The 16335-nt window shown below is 48.8% G+C and overlaps 1 protein-coding gene and 1 pseudogene across 1 annotated transcript; one reads left to right on the top strand and one right to left on the bottom strand.

Moving 5' to 3' along the window:
• Window positions 1–406: 406 nt before the first annotated feature.
• Window positions 407–4001, bottom strand: LOC121432804 (annotated as a pseudogene).
• Window positions 4002–5630: 1629 nt separating this feature from the next.
• On the top strand, window positions 5631–15687 carry Gckr (glucokinase regulator). The gene is made up of 8 exons (XM_041630963.1): window positions 5631–5690; window positions 6582–6700; window positions 8707–8773; window positions 9123–9176; window positions 10201–10295; window positions 13194–13299; window positions 15010–15128; window positions 15543–15687. The coding sequence occupies exons 1-8, from the start codon at window positions 5631–5633 to the stop codon at window positions 15685–15687; spliced, it is 765 nt and encodes a 254-aa protein (XP_041486897.1).
• The last annotated feature ends 648 nt before the right edge of the window (window positions 15688–16335 follow it).

Below are 16335 nucleotides of genomic sequence, written 5' to 3'. Positions count from 1 at the left end.
GCTGGCCTCCTAGCTTAGAGCTGTGTGACACCTGGGGTTGGGGCTTGACTAAGAAAAGATACTATTGTCTTTATTTTGTTTGATTGGAATGCTCTCAAGAATTTTTGTTCTGATTTTTTGCAGTGTATCAGACAGATTGACTGAAATTCAGAAAAGAAGGCCTTCTCTCTCTAAACGGTCCCAGGTTGGCAAGTCCTATACCTGCCCCCCCAAAAGCATAGCGTATGATCTCCAGACCGAAGCTGAGTCCCAAAACCTTGCATGCACAGTGGTTGCCAATGGCAACGAATATTTCTCTCCCCACCACTACCTCCCTCTTGAAAAACTAAGAACAAGTAGAGGGCAGTTCCCATTTTTCACAGATAACACAAATAGGTCCCAGAACCCAGATTATAATTTTTTTCTATAGGGGCACCCAAACCCCTTTGTTTTATTTCTAGAATGCTCTGGATATGTTACAGAGTATAAATATAAATGCCTTTATGGATTACAATTATTAACGTTAAACGAACAGAGACATAGATGAAAGAGAAAACAGAGAGGAGGCACTGGTGTGCACAGGGTGAGGATACATGGCACCAAGGGACACATCCGTGATAGCTGCTCTTTGGCTAGCCCCCCCATGACCCTGCTCAGTCCTTCTGACCATTTTCCCAGAGGGAATGGTGGAGTTGAAAGAATGGGGAGGGGGTCGGTTATGTAACCCAGTGGTAGAGCATTTGCCTGTTATCCTTTACAAAGATAAAAGAAAGAAAATCTACTGGCCCTTTTATGGTGACATGGCCTGGTTTCCATTGGTGCAAAAACTTCTGTGTCTTCTCATTGCACCCCTCCCCCACATTTCAACAAAGCCAAAGAAAGGAGGCTTCTAGCTTCTGTACCCTTTCCTTGTCTTTTCTCCACCCGTCTTAGACGAAAACACGGACACAAACATCCTATAATGGGTCTGTTCCTTTAAGTTGGTGGTGGCGTGAGGGGCCCTTGGAGAGCTGAGAAGGTGTAGAGATGCCTTCAGCATACCATACAGTCAGTTCCGGTTTGTCCAAGAACCTTTATTGGAAAAATGTCCCAGGGGTGAGATCACCAGCAGCGGGAGGGGCTGCCAGGTGACGGGGGAGCACCTGAGGCTCCATGGAAGACATTGGAGTAGTGCAGTGTGGCATCTGCCTCGAGGCCCAGATGTTTGCTTCCTCTTCCTCCGTGGAAGAGGGCAATACAGACAGAAACAGCCCTCTCTGAGGCCCAGAGGCAAGCTGTAGGGGCAGCTAGTGGATGCCAATGGTCCTGATGCAGGTGAGATGGGGCCCCATTTGGGACCTAGTGGGATAGGGTCGAATAAATGACTCCCCTGGACCTGGGGGATAGGAGATGTTCATTTGATATCCACTCCCAGGTCCAGGGGTACAGATTCTAACAGACCTACCTTCTGGCCCTGCTCATAGTGGAAAGAGGATGGGCACCAGCCTGGGATTCTGGGAGTGCACAGCCTTGTGGGAGTCTCAGAGAGATCACCAACTTAGCTTCCCTGACCCCACCCCCCATTATCAGTGCATCTCTCTTCTGGTTCTGGTTCTTCAGTCACTCAGTTCACTCAAACGTCGATGGTGTTGATAGAAGGAGACTTTTTCTATGAGAGAAGATTACCCAAATCTCAAATTTCAGACAGGTAAAGGTGCTGCTCCCACCTTCTGGACATCCCATTCCCGCCCCACCCCCCTTCGCTGCCTATTCTGCTTTTCACTGAATACTCCTGGGCACCCAGATCACCCTTCTCACACTCACTGTCCCCATGTCACCTGTCTTGTCCCCACTGGCCTTCCCTGAGGACTCTGTTCAGGACCCTTCCCCTTCTCCTTGGGGTTGTTGTTGGAGTCGTTGTCCTTGATGATGTCATACTGACCGCAGAATAGCCCGATCACAGCTGAAACACAACAATACCATCTGAGCCTTGATCTTGACCTCTCATTCACAGCCTTGAGGCTGTAACAGCCGCACGACTTCTAGAAAATCCTGGAATTCCTGGGGCCCATACAACCGTCATCCCTGGCCATGCAATAGCCTTCTCTCTTTCTCCCCAAACTTGTCCTGATTACCTCCCTCCACCAGCCATTCCCCCCCACACACACTCCTTTCTCTCCTTTTTCTCCCGACGGGTAACCTTCACCACTTCCCACTATCATGGACCCAAGTCCCTGGCTCCCCATCCGGTACTCACCAGCCCACATGAGCAACACCACCACGATGATGACCACTTCCCCGCTCTGCAATGGCCGCTCTCCATCCAGACCCTTCACTGTGATGTCTCCTAAGGAGAGAACCATCCTCTGGGTTACAGAGGACCCACTGGACAGCTCTGTTATGTACAGAAGGGGGATGCTGGGGGTTAGAGTCAGCGGGACCCATCATCGCCCTTCTCAGGAAGAAGCCCATGGTGGGCAATGTTTAGATACCAGGGTGATCACAGAAATTGCTCATGCAGGCCGTGGCAGGTGTGATGTGAGCTTGGGTGAAAGGAAGCAGGAAGCCCTCCCCCCCCCCCCCAAGGATTCATTAGCAGTGTCTCTGTAGCTGGTCCCCTGCCCACCTGTTTTGCTTTCTGTCCCTGGCAGTAGAACAAATTATATCATCTTTCTATTCATCTGAGCTAGAATGCTGTTAGCGTTAAGCAAGTCAATGAGAGGTTAAAACTCGGTTCAAAAGCTGGAGACTCTTCTAACACAGGCTCTCACCTGGGCTGGAGCTGTTGGAGGGCAGCCTGTCAGAACCCTTGAGAGTACGGAAGTGCACACGGGGCCCAGGAGGACTCTCTCCCCGGAGGCCAATGCTCCTGACCTGCACGGTGTAGTCACTGTCTTCAGCCAGGCCCCAAAGAGCACAGGCCCTAGTGGTGGTGTTCACTCCCTGATTACATGCTGCCCAGGGCCATTCTGTCGCTGCAAGAAGATGTAGAGAAAGGAGAACAACCTAGGCCCGGTCCCTGACCATGAGGCTTAACGCGGGATTCTGTAACATCCAAGCACTCCAAAGGAGTAATGTGCAGGGGTGTTCAGAGAACCAAGGGCACAGGTTGGGGAAACAGGGTGATTGGTACTTGCTGGGAAATGGAGTAGCCAATGACGATGTTGCCTTCTGGGACGTCCCAGGACACAGTGGCCGAGTTGGCTCTGAGATGAGTGACCGTCACATTCACAGGAGAGGGAGGTCGGTCTGGGGGTGCCAGAATGTTGACAGGTTAAGAGGTTTCACTTCCACACTAGCTCTGACGGACCCCCACTGCGGGCGTCCTCTTCACTCACCTGCTCGCACAAAGCCCAGGTCACAGCTGACCAGCAGGAGGACAGTGGGACTCAGATATGGGGAAAGAGGCATCAAAGAAGCCATGGTTTCCACCGAGTTTGCCGAGGGGCCAGGAGGCATCCGCTTAACATCCAGGCGGGGATCCTGGAAAAGGCAGGAGTAGTGGGGGTCAGGAGCTGCCCAGAACGCAATCGGGATGCAGCAGCTCTCCCAGGCTTCCCACGGCCCATAGCCCATTTTCCCCGCGCCTTTCCCTCCTCCGCATAACCCTGGTGCCCACCCCAGCCCCCACCCGCGCAGTCGGATCAGCTCACACCCCACCTGCCGGGTCCTCGTGGTCGGTCAGGCCTCGGGGGGTTGTTCGGTGCCCAGGGGGCGGCCCATCGCCGGACTGGCGCTGGCCCTACCCCATCCCGACGCGGGCCCGCCTAGGCGGGCAGCGCCGGCCGAGCTGCGGGCAGAGAGGGCAGAGGCGGAGTGGCCGCCGGCCTCGGGTCTGCGGGGGCCCCCAGCGTTCCCGAGGGCCGCGCGTAGTCTGTCTCGGAGCAGGGGGCGTTGCCGGCGAAGCCTGGCAACTGGCCTGCGTCCCCGGTGCAGAGGACAGTGCGGCGGCCGAGGCTGGTCCCCTGCAGCGGGATGTGACCGTCCGAGCCAGCCAGCCGCCGCTTTCTGCAGAGCTGGCCCCGCGCGCTCCGCTGCAGCCCGGCTGGGACCCGCGTCGCCGTCATCCTGCCCCCCCCCCCCCATTACCTACCCGCCAGCCTTGTTCTCTCGGGGCTCCTCTCATGACCCTCCCAATGGCGGCCTACTGGGCCCCTATTCCTTCATCCTCCCTGCTCTAGTAGATGAACTGACTGGGGTACCCGGACAGGTGCAGATGCGAGGGTCTAGGGCACCTGAAAAAGCCCCTCCTTCCTGGCATGAAATTAGCCAAGTTGAGAGGAGGCATTCCATCTCCGAAAGCAGAAGGGGGCTGAGAGGAGAGGAGACAGAGTGGTGGAGATGATAATTGTTTTAACAATCTCTTGGAGACTGCGTCAGCCTTTAAGTCTCTTTCCCATTCATGATCTGATTGGATTCCATTCGCTTTCTCAGTCATTCTTTCATTTTTTTCAGCAAATATTTACTGAGCATCTTCAATGTGCCTTCCTTTAGAAGAGCTGGAGATGACTTAAAAAAAATGCTGGGCATATAGGAACAATTAAAAAACAGACCTCTCTGTCTCTGTCTCTATCTCTCTCTGTCTTTCTGTGTCTCTGTCTCTGTTTCTCTCTCTCGTGTGTGTGTGTGTGTGTGTGTGTGTGTGAGAGAGAGAGAGAGAGAGAGAGAGAGAGAGAGAGAGAGAAGTAATTCATTCGTTTTTAGAGAAATCCATTAACCTGCGCCTCAGGTTTCCCACCTGTAAAGCATAGAATCCTGAAACAGAGCTTAGACTATCAAATGTGACAGTGCTGGACAAAGGCCTTTAAAAGCCTCTGCTAGTGTATGAAGTGCTGTTCCTTTGCGCCAACTTGCTAGTTGTTGCAAAATTCATTCAGGAAGCATGTAAGTCCTTAAATTATTTCATAGTTTAGCTGAGTGTGAAATCTGTGTAATACTAAACAACTGACCACTCCTCTGAGCCCATCTAAACACAAGGCTGTCAGCAATGACCCTAAGTGTCCACGTATCCGGGGATGCCTACCATTTGGGGGAAAGAGACTGGCTGTATTTAGGGCAGGTTCTTTGGTTTTCATTCTTCTTACAGTATTTCTATTTCCGTGAGTTTTCCTCTGTGATATCCAGTTCAGTGCATGTACACCTGGGGCCCAGCAGCTTCTGTTGCTTTTCTTTCTACAAGGAGAGGATAAAATGGGCCAGTGGGGCAGAGAAAGGCTGCATGCTGACATGTGATCAAGCCATGGCCCTGGTCCTCTGACTCCTACTGACCCCGATCTCTGGCCTTCAGAGGCATTTGTGCCCCAGAATTCTTTTTGCTCTGACCTGGGTGTTGTTCTGCCCATCCAGGCTCCCAGCCTTCCAGAGGGTCCTGTGTCTGAAGGGCAAGCACAATGCCCTTCTGGTCCTCTTCTTCAAGAGCAAAGCAGAGGCTGGCAAGACAGAGGGTGTGCAAAGAGGACCCTCCGGAGCTCCCGCGGAGGGCTGGGAACTAGTGACAGGAGCGGGTGTTGAAGAAAGGAGTGCAGAGGTGGTGCTCAGAGACACAGAGCCTGCAGGTTAATCATCTCCACGGCTCAGATAAGACCCTGCCAGCTGGAAGCAAAGCTATTGTCACCAGAAAGGTTTGTGTGACTGCAGAGGCAGGCAGAACAGAGTGTCTGCAGTACAGGGCCATGCCAGGCACGAAACGGTATCAGCATGTGATTGAGACCCCTGAGCCTGGCGAATGGGAGGTGAGGCCCTTTCTCAATTTCAGCCTTCTGCACTGATGCCTAGAACAGTCCTGATTTGGACTCGCCTCAAGCGTGGCCTTCTGCTCCTTTCCTCTTTCTCCTCTTCTTTTTTGGCTTTTAAGATAGGGAATAGCCCAAGCCGGCCTCCAACTGCTACGTATCTGAGGATAGCCTTAAACTCCTGATCCCCCTGCTGCCACTGTGCAAATACTGGAATCAAAGGCACACACCCCATGATAGGCATCCTTTTCCTATCGTCCCTAATAGGCTCAGAACATCACATGAAGACTGTTCTTGGTATGTGAATGGCACGCGCATGTATGTGTGTGTGTGTGTGTGCGTGTGTGAAGTATGTGAATCCAAGCCCGATACTGTGCCTACTTCCATTCCCGCCTCCAGCCCAGCAAGCATAAGGCTTCCTGTTCCTGACTTTGTGCCCCCTTCTCTCTAGTTGTCAGGGTGTGAAACAGCTGTGCCAATCACAGAGAAGTCCAATCCCCTGACCCGGAACTTGGACAAAGCAGATGCAGAGAAAATTGTTTAGCTGCTGGGGCAGTGTGATGCTGAGATCTTCCAGGAGGAGGGGCAAATCGTGCCCACCTACCAGGTGACCTACAGTCAAACCTCAGACACTGCCAAAGAGATGCTAAGCCAACCACATCTCAACTTCTACCCTCCCAGACTACGGTTTCTAATTTTGGAAATCCTGAGCCCCCTCCTCCATTCCAATCCGCTGTTCTCTGTTTCTTTCCTTTTTGTCTCATCCCCCATTTTTTTGTTTATTTATGTATTTATTTTGTGAGGTGGGAGGATTTATTCCATGGGGAAATGTATGGAGGCCAGAGGACAACTTTTGGGAATCAGTCTGTTCTTTCATCATGTGGGTCACAGGAACGAAATCAGATCATCAGTCTTGGCAGCAATCCCCTTACTCACAGAGCCATCGCATGCTCCCCTCCTAGCTCCCATTTCTTCCTACTGATCCCTGTCCACTCTCCAGCGACTGTACAGTGAGTCAGTTCTGACCACCATGTTGCAAGTGGCTGGAAAAGTCCAGGAGGTCTTGACGGTACTAACTCTCCGCCTGCTTCCCATCCAGACACTGCTGTTCCCTCTAATGTCTTCTTTCTTGGGTCTCCGTTTCTGATTTTTTATAAATCTCAACTCTTTATTATCTTGGTCTTCCCTTTGGATGTTTATTATTATCTTGGTCATCAATAGTAGTTATGATAATTGCTAGATGAATACTTTATCATAAGCAATACATGTTCTAATTTTGCTTTGTTTTTGGTTTTTCAAGACAGGGCTTCTCTGTGTAGCCCAGACTGTCCTGAAACTCACAGAGTTTCACAGGCTGGCCTTGAACTCACAGAGCTCTGCCTGCCTCTGCCTCCCAAGGGCTGGGATTAAAGGCGTGCGCCACCACCATCCAGCACCAGCATACATTTTCTTTTAAAAATTATTACTATTGTTATTATTTTTTAAACGAGGATGGTTGTTTTGCCTGTATGTATGTCTGTGTACTACATGAGTACCTGGTGCCCATGGAAGGCCAAAGAAAGTGTTGGATCATCAGGAACTTGAGCTGCTGGTGTCTGGAGGCTGCCATGTGGGTGCTGGCGATCAAATCTAGCCCCTCTGGAAGGGCAGCCAGTGTCTTAATCGCTGAGCCACCTCTCCATCCCTGGCAATGCGCTTTCACACTCACTCAGTGCCTGCACAGAAACCTGTGACGCTGGCATTATTGTCTTTTTTTTTCCCCCACTTTTCTCTTCTCAGACCAGAAAACAAAGAAAGGATGCTCACAGTAGCTAGCTTGAATGTACCCAGCTAATAACAGCTGGATGCGTCTGCTTTGGTTGTTTATTTTTATTTAATTGACAGACTGCTCTCAAGTCCCTGCTGGAATAAGTAAGAATTTTAATGAATAGCTTAGTCTGAGAGGCGAGCCAAGAGGAGTTCTTTCTCCAAATCATTGTTCTTTTTTGCTACCTCGCACAGCCTATGACCTGCTCAGTTTTCTGATGAAGAGAAGATTGAGGAGTTCTGTCTTCCTCTGTCATTGACAAAGGAGAAAGGAAAGTATGATTCTTCCTGACCTGGGCCTCTTTCCTTCCTCAGGAGCCAGATGGAGGCCTGGTAGTACTGAGTGGAGGAGGAACCTCTGGCCGCATGGCATTCCTCATGTCTGTGAGAATGCTAATTCCCTGTTTTCTCCTTTCCTTCTGGGGACGTCACCCAGAACCATAAAGCTAATTAGAGGTACGTTCTCTCCGCAGATATATTCTCTCCCCACCACCTTTCCAAAAGCTGAGCCCGGGAGCAAGTCCGGTTTCTCTGACCTCACTAGATCGCCGCCCTCCTCTGCCTAGCATTCCCACATCGCACGCAGCACTAATCAAGCTGCATCTTTAAGTGGCAGATTGCAAATAAGTTAGGGAGAAGTATTGGTCTAAAAAGACCATTCTGCATCCCCAGTCCTCTAGAAACTGAGACTCCACAGCGCATCCTCTCTCTCATTTTTTCTTCCTACCCTCTCTCCTCCTGGCCAGGTCTCTTTTAACCACCTGATAAAAGGCTTGGGACAAAAGCCTCTTTACACATACCTCATTGCAGGTGGTGACAGGTTAAGTGACCTACGCATGTGGCCCCAATTTATTTATTTATTTATTTTAGAAACTGCATTTGAATGTAACTGTCAAAGATTATATTGAACCTACCTCAGTCTCCACCATTCCACATTGCCTTATATCTGGTTCCTTTACAGACTTTTATTACCTACCTGGCCTTGTAGGTATTTGAAGTTTGTTTTTCCTTTGTTTTTTTTTTTTTGTTGTTGTTGTTTGTTTTGTTTTTAACTCCTTGGTGTATCTATCTTGGTCTCAATTAAACAGTAGGTGCCCTTTCAATAGTATCTTTTCTCTGTTCTGTTCTTTCCGTGTGCCCCTTTCTAACGAGCTGTAGGGTTCTGCTTCTCGGCCAGTGCGACTGACCTTGATTGTGTCTGCGTCTTTAGGTCTACCGTGGCCTCTCAGGAACGGACAGAAGACAGTGCCCTATACGGGATTGATGAGCTGAAGAAGGTCTGTGTTTTCCAATACTACTCAACTAGAGAGGCCCCTTTTCATAGGGTTAGAAAACCCCAACCTCAACCAAGGCCTGGCCCCTCCTCTGGTCCTGATTTTTCTCACACAATAGATTTGTACCCTGGTGTCCTCCCCACAACCTGTAGCTCTAACTCACACCTCCTCCAGGAGACTCCCTGCTCCCTGTCACCCTAACTCATACCTCCTCCAGGAGACCCCCTGCTCCTCGTCATCCTAACTCACACCTCCTCCAGGAGACCCCCTGCTCCCCGTCATCCTAACTCATACCTCCTCCAGGAGACCCCCTGCTCCCCGTCATCCTAACTCACACCTCCTCCATTCCAAGGTGGCTGCTGGGAAGAAAAGAGTCACTGTCATAGGCATTTCTGTTGGACTCTCTGTAAGTATGAATGCAGGCTGTTGGGACAACTTTATGAGGAAGGGGTGGGACTAGAAAGAAAAGGAGAATGTTGAGGTGGGTACCAGGAAATAGAAAACCTACGCAAGGAATTTGATTTCAATTTTCACTGATTTGATCTATTTTTATGAATATGAAAAGAGAGGGAGGGAATTCTATCTCAGAATAACTGTGTATTGAGCCAAGATGGACAGACTAGTCCAGGGGTCAGCAAGCATTGCTGGCAGTCAGCACAGCCAGCCGCCTGAAATTGTGGATCGTTTTACTGGCACACAGTCTTCGTGTTTACTTAGAATTCATGGCCTCTTTTGTGCTAGGCTTAAGTAGTTGGACAGAGATCATAGGGCCCACAGAGCCTGACGTATTTACTGTCTGAGTCTTCACAGAAGAATCTGGCTTCTGGTTTCATCCCACCATCAGCATCAAGGGGAGACTTGTTAGATCTTAGGCTACAGAAGGGTCAGTCTGCATTTTAACAAGATTCTCAGGATGTTTTGTATGAGAAACACCGGGTTTGATTTCCTGTCAACCCCACAACAGTTTTGATTCTAAGAGTTCAGGGTGCAGAGAGTTAGATCCCAGCTGTTGGACGGTGATCTCAACAGGACGTTGACCTAAAGGAGGCCGTTGCCATTACAACTGTGATCAGTCATTTCCGAACTTCACCATCTGGAAGATTTCTGTGGAGGAACATAAGAAAAATGTAGCCCTAGCTGGGCGATTCTTGCTTGTAATCCCAGCACTCGGGAGGGAGGGGCAGAAGGATGATTGTGTGTTCAAGGCCAGCCTGGACTATACAAGGAAATCATAGCCCAGAGAAAGGATAGTTCTGCAACTTTTGGGGTACTTGTAAGGCGTATGCTTCCCCATATCAAATGTGGATTCAGCGAGTCTTGGCTGAGGCTTTAGTATTTCTAGCAAGCCTGCTGGGGCAGGTTCCTTGTGGACCTTGGGGAACACTCAGAGCCGTTCCCTTCATTGTGCCTGCCTCTCTTGCAACCACCAGGCACCCTTTGTGGCAGGCCAGATGGACTATTGCACGGATAACACAGCAGTCTTCTTGCCAGTCCTGGTTGGCTTCAATCCGGTGAGCATGGCCAGGTAAGGTTTCTGTTGGGACTGGCAAGGCTTGGGGGAGCCTGGGGAAGGGACGTGTCAAAGGGACAAGCCTCGCTGATAAAGGTACCAAGCCACGTGGCTAACACAGACAAGTAGTGTGGGTTAAGATGTAGGATGTAAGAATTAGTTAATAAGAAGCCTGGGCTACTAGGCCAGCCAGTTTATAATTAATGTAAACTTCTGTGTGTTTCTTCAGGGCTGAATGGCTGTGGGATGGGGGCGAGAGAGGGGGACAGAAATCTCTGTCAATAGTCCAGAGTATCATCAGCAAGAAGATGGATCTATGGTCTTGCTTGCCAAGTCTCAGAATGTAAAAGTAAATATGCAGTGATCCCTAAGCTTTTGAAGTTGTTGGCTGCTCCACTTTAAATGGTCTCTCCTGTTTCAGAAAGGGTGGAAGGCACTTACAAAATGGTGGCCCATTCCTTTAATCCCAGCACTCAGGAGGCAGAAGCAGGTGCATCTCTGAGTTTGAGGCCAACCTGGACTACAGAGGGAGTTCCAGGACAGCCAGGGCTACACATAGAAACTCTGTGTCGAAACAATCAGACAAACAAATACCCCCCCCCCAAAAAAAACACCAAAAAACAAAAGAAAAAACAAACCAAAAAAGCAAAAGCTATATAAACCACAGATTTAGAGCAGGAATTGAAGAGGTAAAAAAGACAAGAGCTAGAAGGAAAAAACAGGGTCAGGAACATGTATACCCCAAAAGTCTATGCTTCCATCTAGGGTGACCCCCAAGCATCTTTTCAGTGTAGCAGTGGGTGCCCCATGGTCACGCACTCCTCTTTCCATCTCCTTTGTTTCAAGCTCTTTCTTTCATCAATCCAGGCATGTTTCTGCTCCTCTCTGACTGCTCATATCTGCCCCTCCCCGCTTGAAGCCCTGTGCTGCAGAACCACCTTCTTTGGGCTGGGGAGAGGGCGGACAAGATTTTGCTATGTAGCCCAGGCTGTCCTATCCAAATGGCCACTAGGTCTGATCTGATACTCCATGTGGCTAACCAATATAGTGCAGATGTCATTCTTTATTGATTTAGGGTAAGGCCATGACATATCTGTGGTGATTGATTCCAATGCACAGCCAAGTTTGGGCAATTCTGCTGAATAGGCCATTGGATTGGATCACCTGATGGCCCTGAGGGCTTCCTGTCCATGGGGGACTGCAGTGGGAGAGCCTGGTTCTTTCTCTTCCCAGTCCCAGATTCCAGGCTTGTAGTGTGACTCGTACTAAGGTGTAAATGAGTTTGTGATACTCTTAACCCGGATCCCTTTCATGGAGGACTCTTCACCCAAAATATATCTGCAGCAGCGGGTGCTAATTTCAGGCCCTGTGACTAAGTGAAATTAAGAATTTCAAACAATATAGGCATGGAGATCTTCCAGTTGTTCCTTAAAGCGGTGGCTCCCTGTCTTGGCTCATCTTCAGAGCTGTCTCTGAAACTAAAAAATACAGTTTAGGGCTCTGTGCATACCTGCTGAGGCTGAACCTCTGGGTAAGTGTGGTGTCCAGAACTGGATGTTTACAGCAAAACGTAATTCTCTTTGCCCCTCATCCCGGGGTGTTGATGTTCAATGAAGTCTGGGAATCCTAATTTTTATTGCACAATGTTGGTACTTTCTCTATTCCCTCCTTAGGTCTCCTCTCTCTAGGGTCTCTAGGAAGTGTTAGAAATGAACTTGAGGGCAGCAATAGAAGGTACTTTACACAAAGGGTATAAAATAGGGGAATCTTGTCTGCCTCAGGATTCACACAGGAGAAAAATCTGTAAAATCGTTCCAGAAGGGGTTATTGTGTGCCTGCCATCCCTGTGCCAGGGAAGCAGAGGCAGGAGGATTCCTGGCTGTGCTGGCTTGTAGGTCTAGTCTAGTGAGTGACCCTGTCTCAAAAAAAAGATAAGATGGAGCCAGGCGGTGGTGGCACATACCTTTAATCCCAGCACTTGGAAGGTAGAAGCAGGTGGATCTCTATGAGTTCGAGGCCAGCCTGGTCTACAGAGCGAGTTCCAGAGCAGGCTCCAAAGCAACACAAAGTAACCCTGTCTCAAAAAAGCAAAACAAAACAAAAACAAAAAACAAAAAAATAAGATGGAGAATAGTTGGAGAAGGTAGCTAAGGTTGAACTCTGACCTCCACACACAGGTGTGTGTAGAGCCGCACACAAGTGCCTACATATACTTGAACACACACACACCCACATCCCCACACCCCAACACACACCCCACACCACACACACACATACACACAATAAAAGAAACAGTTTGAAAAGGGATGGACTCTTGTCAGATGTGATAAGGTACAACCAGGGATGCTGTGTGCAGGGTGGGCTCAGTCTTTGAGGCCATGCCACATTGAGCAAATCACAAATCATCCCCCACTTCAGAAGACCCTCACGCTTTCGAGATTCCACAGTCTGTAGCTAAGCACATAGACTGTACTAGCTCTCTTGTCTCCTTAACACATTGCTTTGTTCCTGATTAGTCACCAACAGATGCTACAGTTAATAGCGTGACTTTATATCTCACTAGGGACCAGCATTCCTCCATCAGGTAGCAGGGGTTCACTCCTCGGGGAGATTCTAGATGTATTCAAAGGATGGGAAGGGTTTCAAAGGAGTCTAAGATGGAATATAAGGTGATAGTGTTGACCCTTGACTTCTGGCTGGAACTTTAAACTTGAATGTTGGCTTCATTGCTGGAGGTATTATTAACCCAATCCTTGGGGTTCAGGGACACCCCACCCCAGATGCTCCAAATATTTCTCTGTGAAGTAGCTGACCTCTGACCCCACTCCCTCACTGAGCTGAACTGCCAGCTGAGGCCTTTCCTTCAGATCCTCACAGGCAGTCCTTCCTCTTCCGTGTTTCTCTGGACCTCAGAAATGACCCCATTGAAGACTGGAGATCAACATTCCGGCCAGTAGTAGAGTGGATGCAGAAGATGCAAGAGAAACAGGAAGCTTTTGTGCTCAATCCTGCCATTGGGGTAGGCCAGACTTTCTTTGCTCCATGCCCCTCTTCAAGCAGATGAGAATTGCTTGTCACTTGCTGGGAATCTTTGATCTTACGGCTCCTGTTCACAAATCCCCAAGGCATTTCATGTCAGCTCACATGTTTCCAATGAAGTCCTATTTTTTTTCTTAACTCAAAATGTTTTTTTAATCTTATTTCAACCCTGTTTCTCAGATTTGTAAGCAGTAAGCACTTCTAGACTCTAGAATAGTCTAGAAGAACTAGAACAGTCTAAAAGAGCTAGAACAGGTCAGAGAGTCTAGAACGCTTTCAAAAGGGCCTTTTGCTATCTATGAATAGACAGCCTCGGCTAACTAATCGCTGTTAGTTCTCATCTAGTCCCTTACAGATTCAAATGTCAAATATGGCTTTAAAAACCAGAATGCGATTTTATTCATTTGGGGGGGGGGTGTTTTTTGTTTTTGTTTTTGGCAGAAGTGGCTTCTCTGTGTAGCTCGAGCTGTTCCAGAACTTGCTCTATAGGCCAGAGATTCACCTGCCTCTGCCTCCTGAGTGCTGGAATTAAAGGTGTGCGCCACCACTGCCTGACTCCCTACTTCTTCCTTAACCAAAATTTTTGCTTCCTACCTCCCTTTGCCAGTAGTGGGCACATCTGAGCCCTTCCCCTTGATCCTCATGTGAGATAGGAAGGGAAATTCCATGGTGTATGTAGTTTGTTCTTGTCCCACATCTCCTGTCTCATCCTGACTCTACCGGCTGGTGTTTGTTTCTTCCGAGCTTTATTTTTAAAATTATTTTTTAGGTATGCCTCTCTCTCTCTCTCTCTCTCTCTCTCTCTCTCTCTCTCTCTCTGTGTGTGTGTGTGTGTGTGTGTGTGTGTGTGTGTGTGTGTGCGCGTGCAGGTGACCATGGAGGCCAGAAGAGGGTATTACTTTCCATGAAGCTGAGTTACAGGCAGCTGTGAGCTTCCCAGTTGTAGGTACTGGGAACTGAACTCAGGTCTTCTGCAAGAGCAGTGAGCACTGTTAAGCCCTGAGCCATCTCTCCAGCCCTTAGTCTTCTCTTTTAATCACTGGTCATGTCATTTTCTCTGCTGCAGTCTTTGTGAGGTACTATGTTATAAATCTGTACCACCGAGTGTCTGTTCCACGTGTCTGTCCAGAGCATGGGAGATCTGATACTAAGGAATGGCAGACTACCATAAAACATGGTGGGGAAGGTTCTCAGAAATAAAAATATTCTCTGTCTGGGCAGTGGTGGCTAACACCTGTAGTCCCAGCACTCAGGAGGCAGAAATAGAGGGACTCTCTTTGAGTTCAAGGCCAGCCTGGTCTATAAAGAGTTCTAGGACAGTGAAGGCTATTACACAGAGAAACTCTGCCTTGAAAAAAAGAAAGAAAGAAAGAAAGAAAGAAAGAAAGAAAGAAAGAAAACAAAAGAAAAAGAACGAAAAGTATTCTCTGAAAACCCTTGACCCAACTGACAAGAGACAGCACCCATCCTTATAAACACAGTCAAGGCCACCAGGAAAAGATACGCTCATGGCTCACTAATCAGAGTGAGTGTCTAATAGGGACCCCCAAACACGCTCGTGCCCAGGGATCACCAACCACACTCCATCCGAAGGATCACCAACACCTCTCCATGCTCAGGGGTCATGAACTGGAGAACTGGTAGACTCCTGGGTTGTTCTTTCTCCCAGTGAGTGTCATTGCCTCCTTAGCCCGAGGGGCTCAGTGGCTCTTCCTGGATGAAAGGCAGGAGCGCCACCAAGATTCTGCTGGAAACCCTGCTGCTAGCGGCCCATAGGACTGTGGACCAGGGTGTGGTGGCCTCTCAAAGGTATGGAGGAAGCAGACAAGCTGGGCATCAGATCCACACCGTGGTGACACGGGGGAAGAGATGGGAGGTCCTAGCTCCTAAGACTCACATAGGCTAGAACCCAGCCTGCTGTGACTTCCTTTCCTTACCAGAGTCTCTGGCCCAGCTTCTAGAATGCTCCAGTCCACCTTCCTCTTGGCTTTTGTTTTTCCCACTGCAGCCCTTTTTTAAAAATAGAATCCTTTCTGCTCTTATTAACGGGGATCTTTCTCCCTCCTCCTTCCCCTGCTTTCCTCCAGAATGGACTAGCAAAACTTTTTTAAAAATGGGAATTGTGACATCCCCCAGGTGTGGGTAGGAGTACCTAGCTCTTTTGCGGGGGGGGGGGGGGGGGGGCACCATGCCCTTCTCAGGAGCTAGTGAATTTTCTTCCAGATGCCTTCTGGACATCCTGAGGACATTTGAGCGGGCTCATCAGGTGGCTTCTTCAGTGGTGGTGACGGCTGCTATGTTTCTTTGCATCCTGTCACCCAGCTGTCCGTACCCACTGTGTTCCCATCTGCTGCTGATTTCTGCCTGACTCAATTATTCCCGTGGTGACTCTCAAATGGCGATTTTCTATTTCTAGCCTTCTTCCTTTTATCTATATTCATTAATTGGCTTTCTTCTCCGAGGAACTTCCTATTCGCTCCCCACCCCATCTGTATTTGTTTAATGTCATTATGGACTCATTAATTTTCTGTTGTTTTTAAATGTTTAGATATTTTTTCTTTTAAAGACAGGGTTTTTATGTAGCCAAAGCTGGACTAGAACTCATTATATACCCCAGACTGGCCTTGAACCTATAACCCTCCTACCTCAGCCTCCTGAACTCTGGGATTATAGACATCTACCACCATGCTTGGCTTAGATGTATTTTAATGCATTTTATTTTATTTTTATTTCTATGTGTGTGTGTTTGCTTGTCTGTATGTGTACCATGTGTGTGCAGTGCCATGGGCCAGAAGAGGGCATTGGATCTCCTGGAACTGGAGTTACAGGTGATCATAAACTGTAGCTGCTGGGAGTCTCACTCAATCTTATGCAAGAGCAGCAAGTGCTCTTTACCCTGAGCCTTCTCTCCAGCCCCTTAATACTTTCTCTCTCTGTCTCTGTCTCTATCTCTCTGTCTCTGTCTCTCTCTCTCTCTCTCTCTCTCTCATTTATCAAAATAGGGCTTCTTTGTGTA

Source organism: Microtus oregoni, unplaced genomic scaffold, assembly GCF_018167655.1.
Source record: "Microtus oregoni isolate MIOR12 unplaced genomic scaffold, Mior012 000036F_ref0000092, whole genome shotgun sequence".
Classification (NCBI taxonomy): Eukaryota; Metazoa; Chordata; class Mammalia; order Rodentia; family Cricetidae; genus Microtus; species Microtus oregoni.
This window is presented reverse-complemented; position numbering and strand designations above follow the sequence as displayed.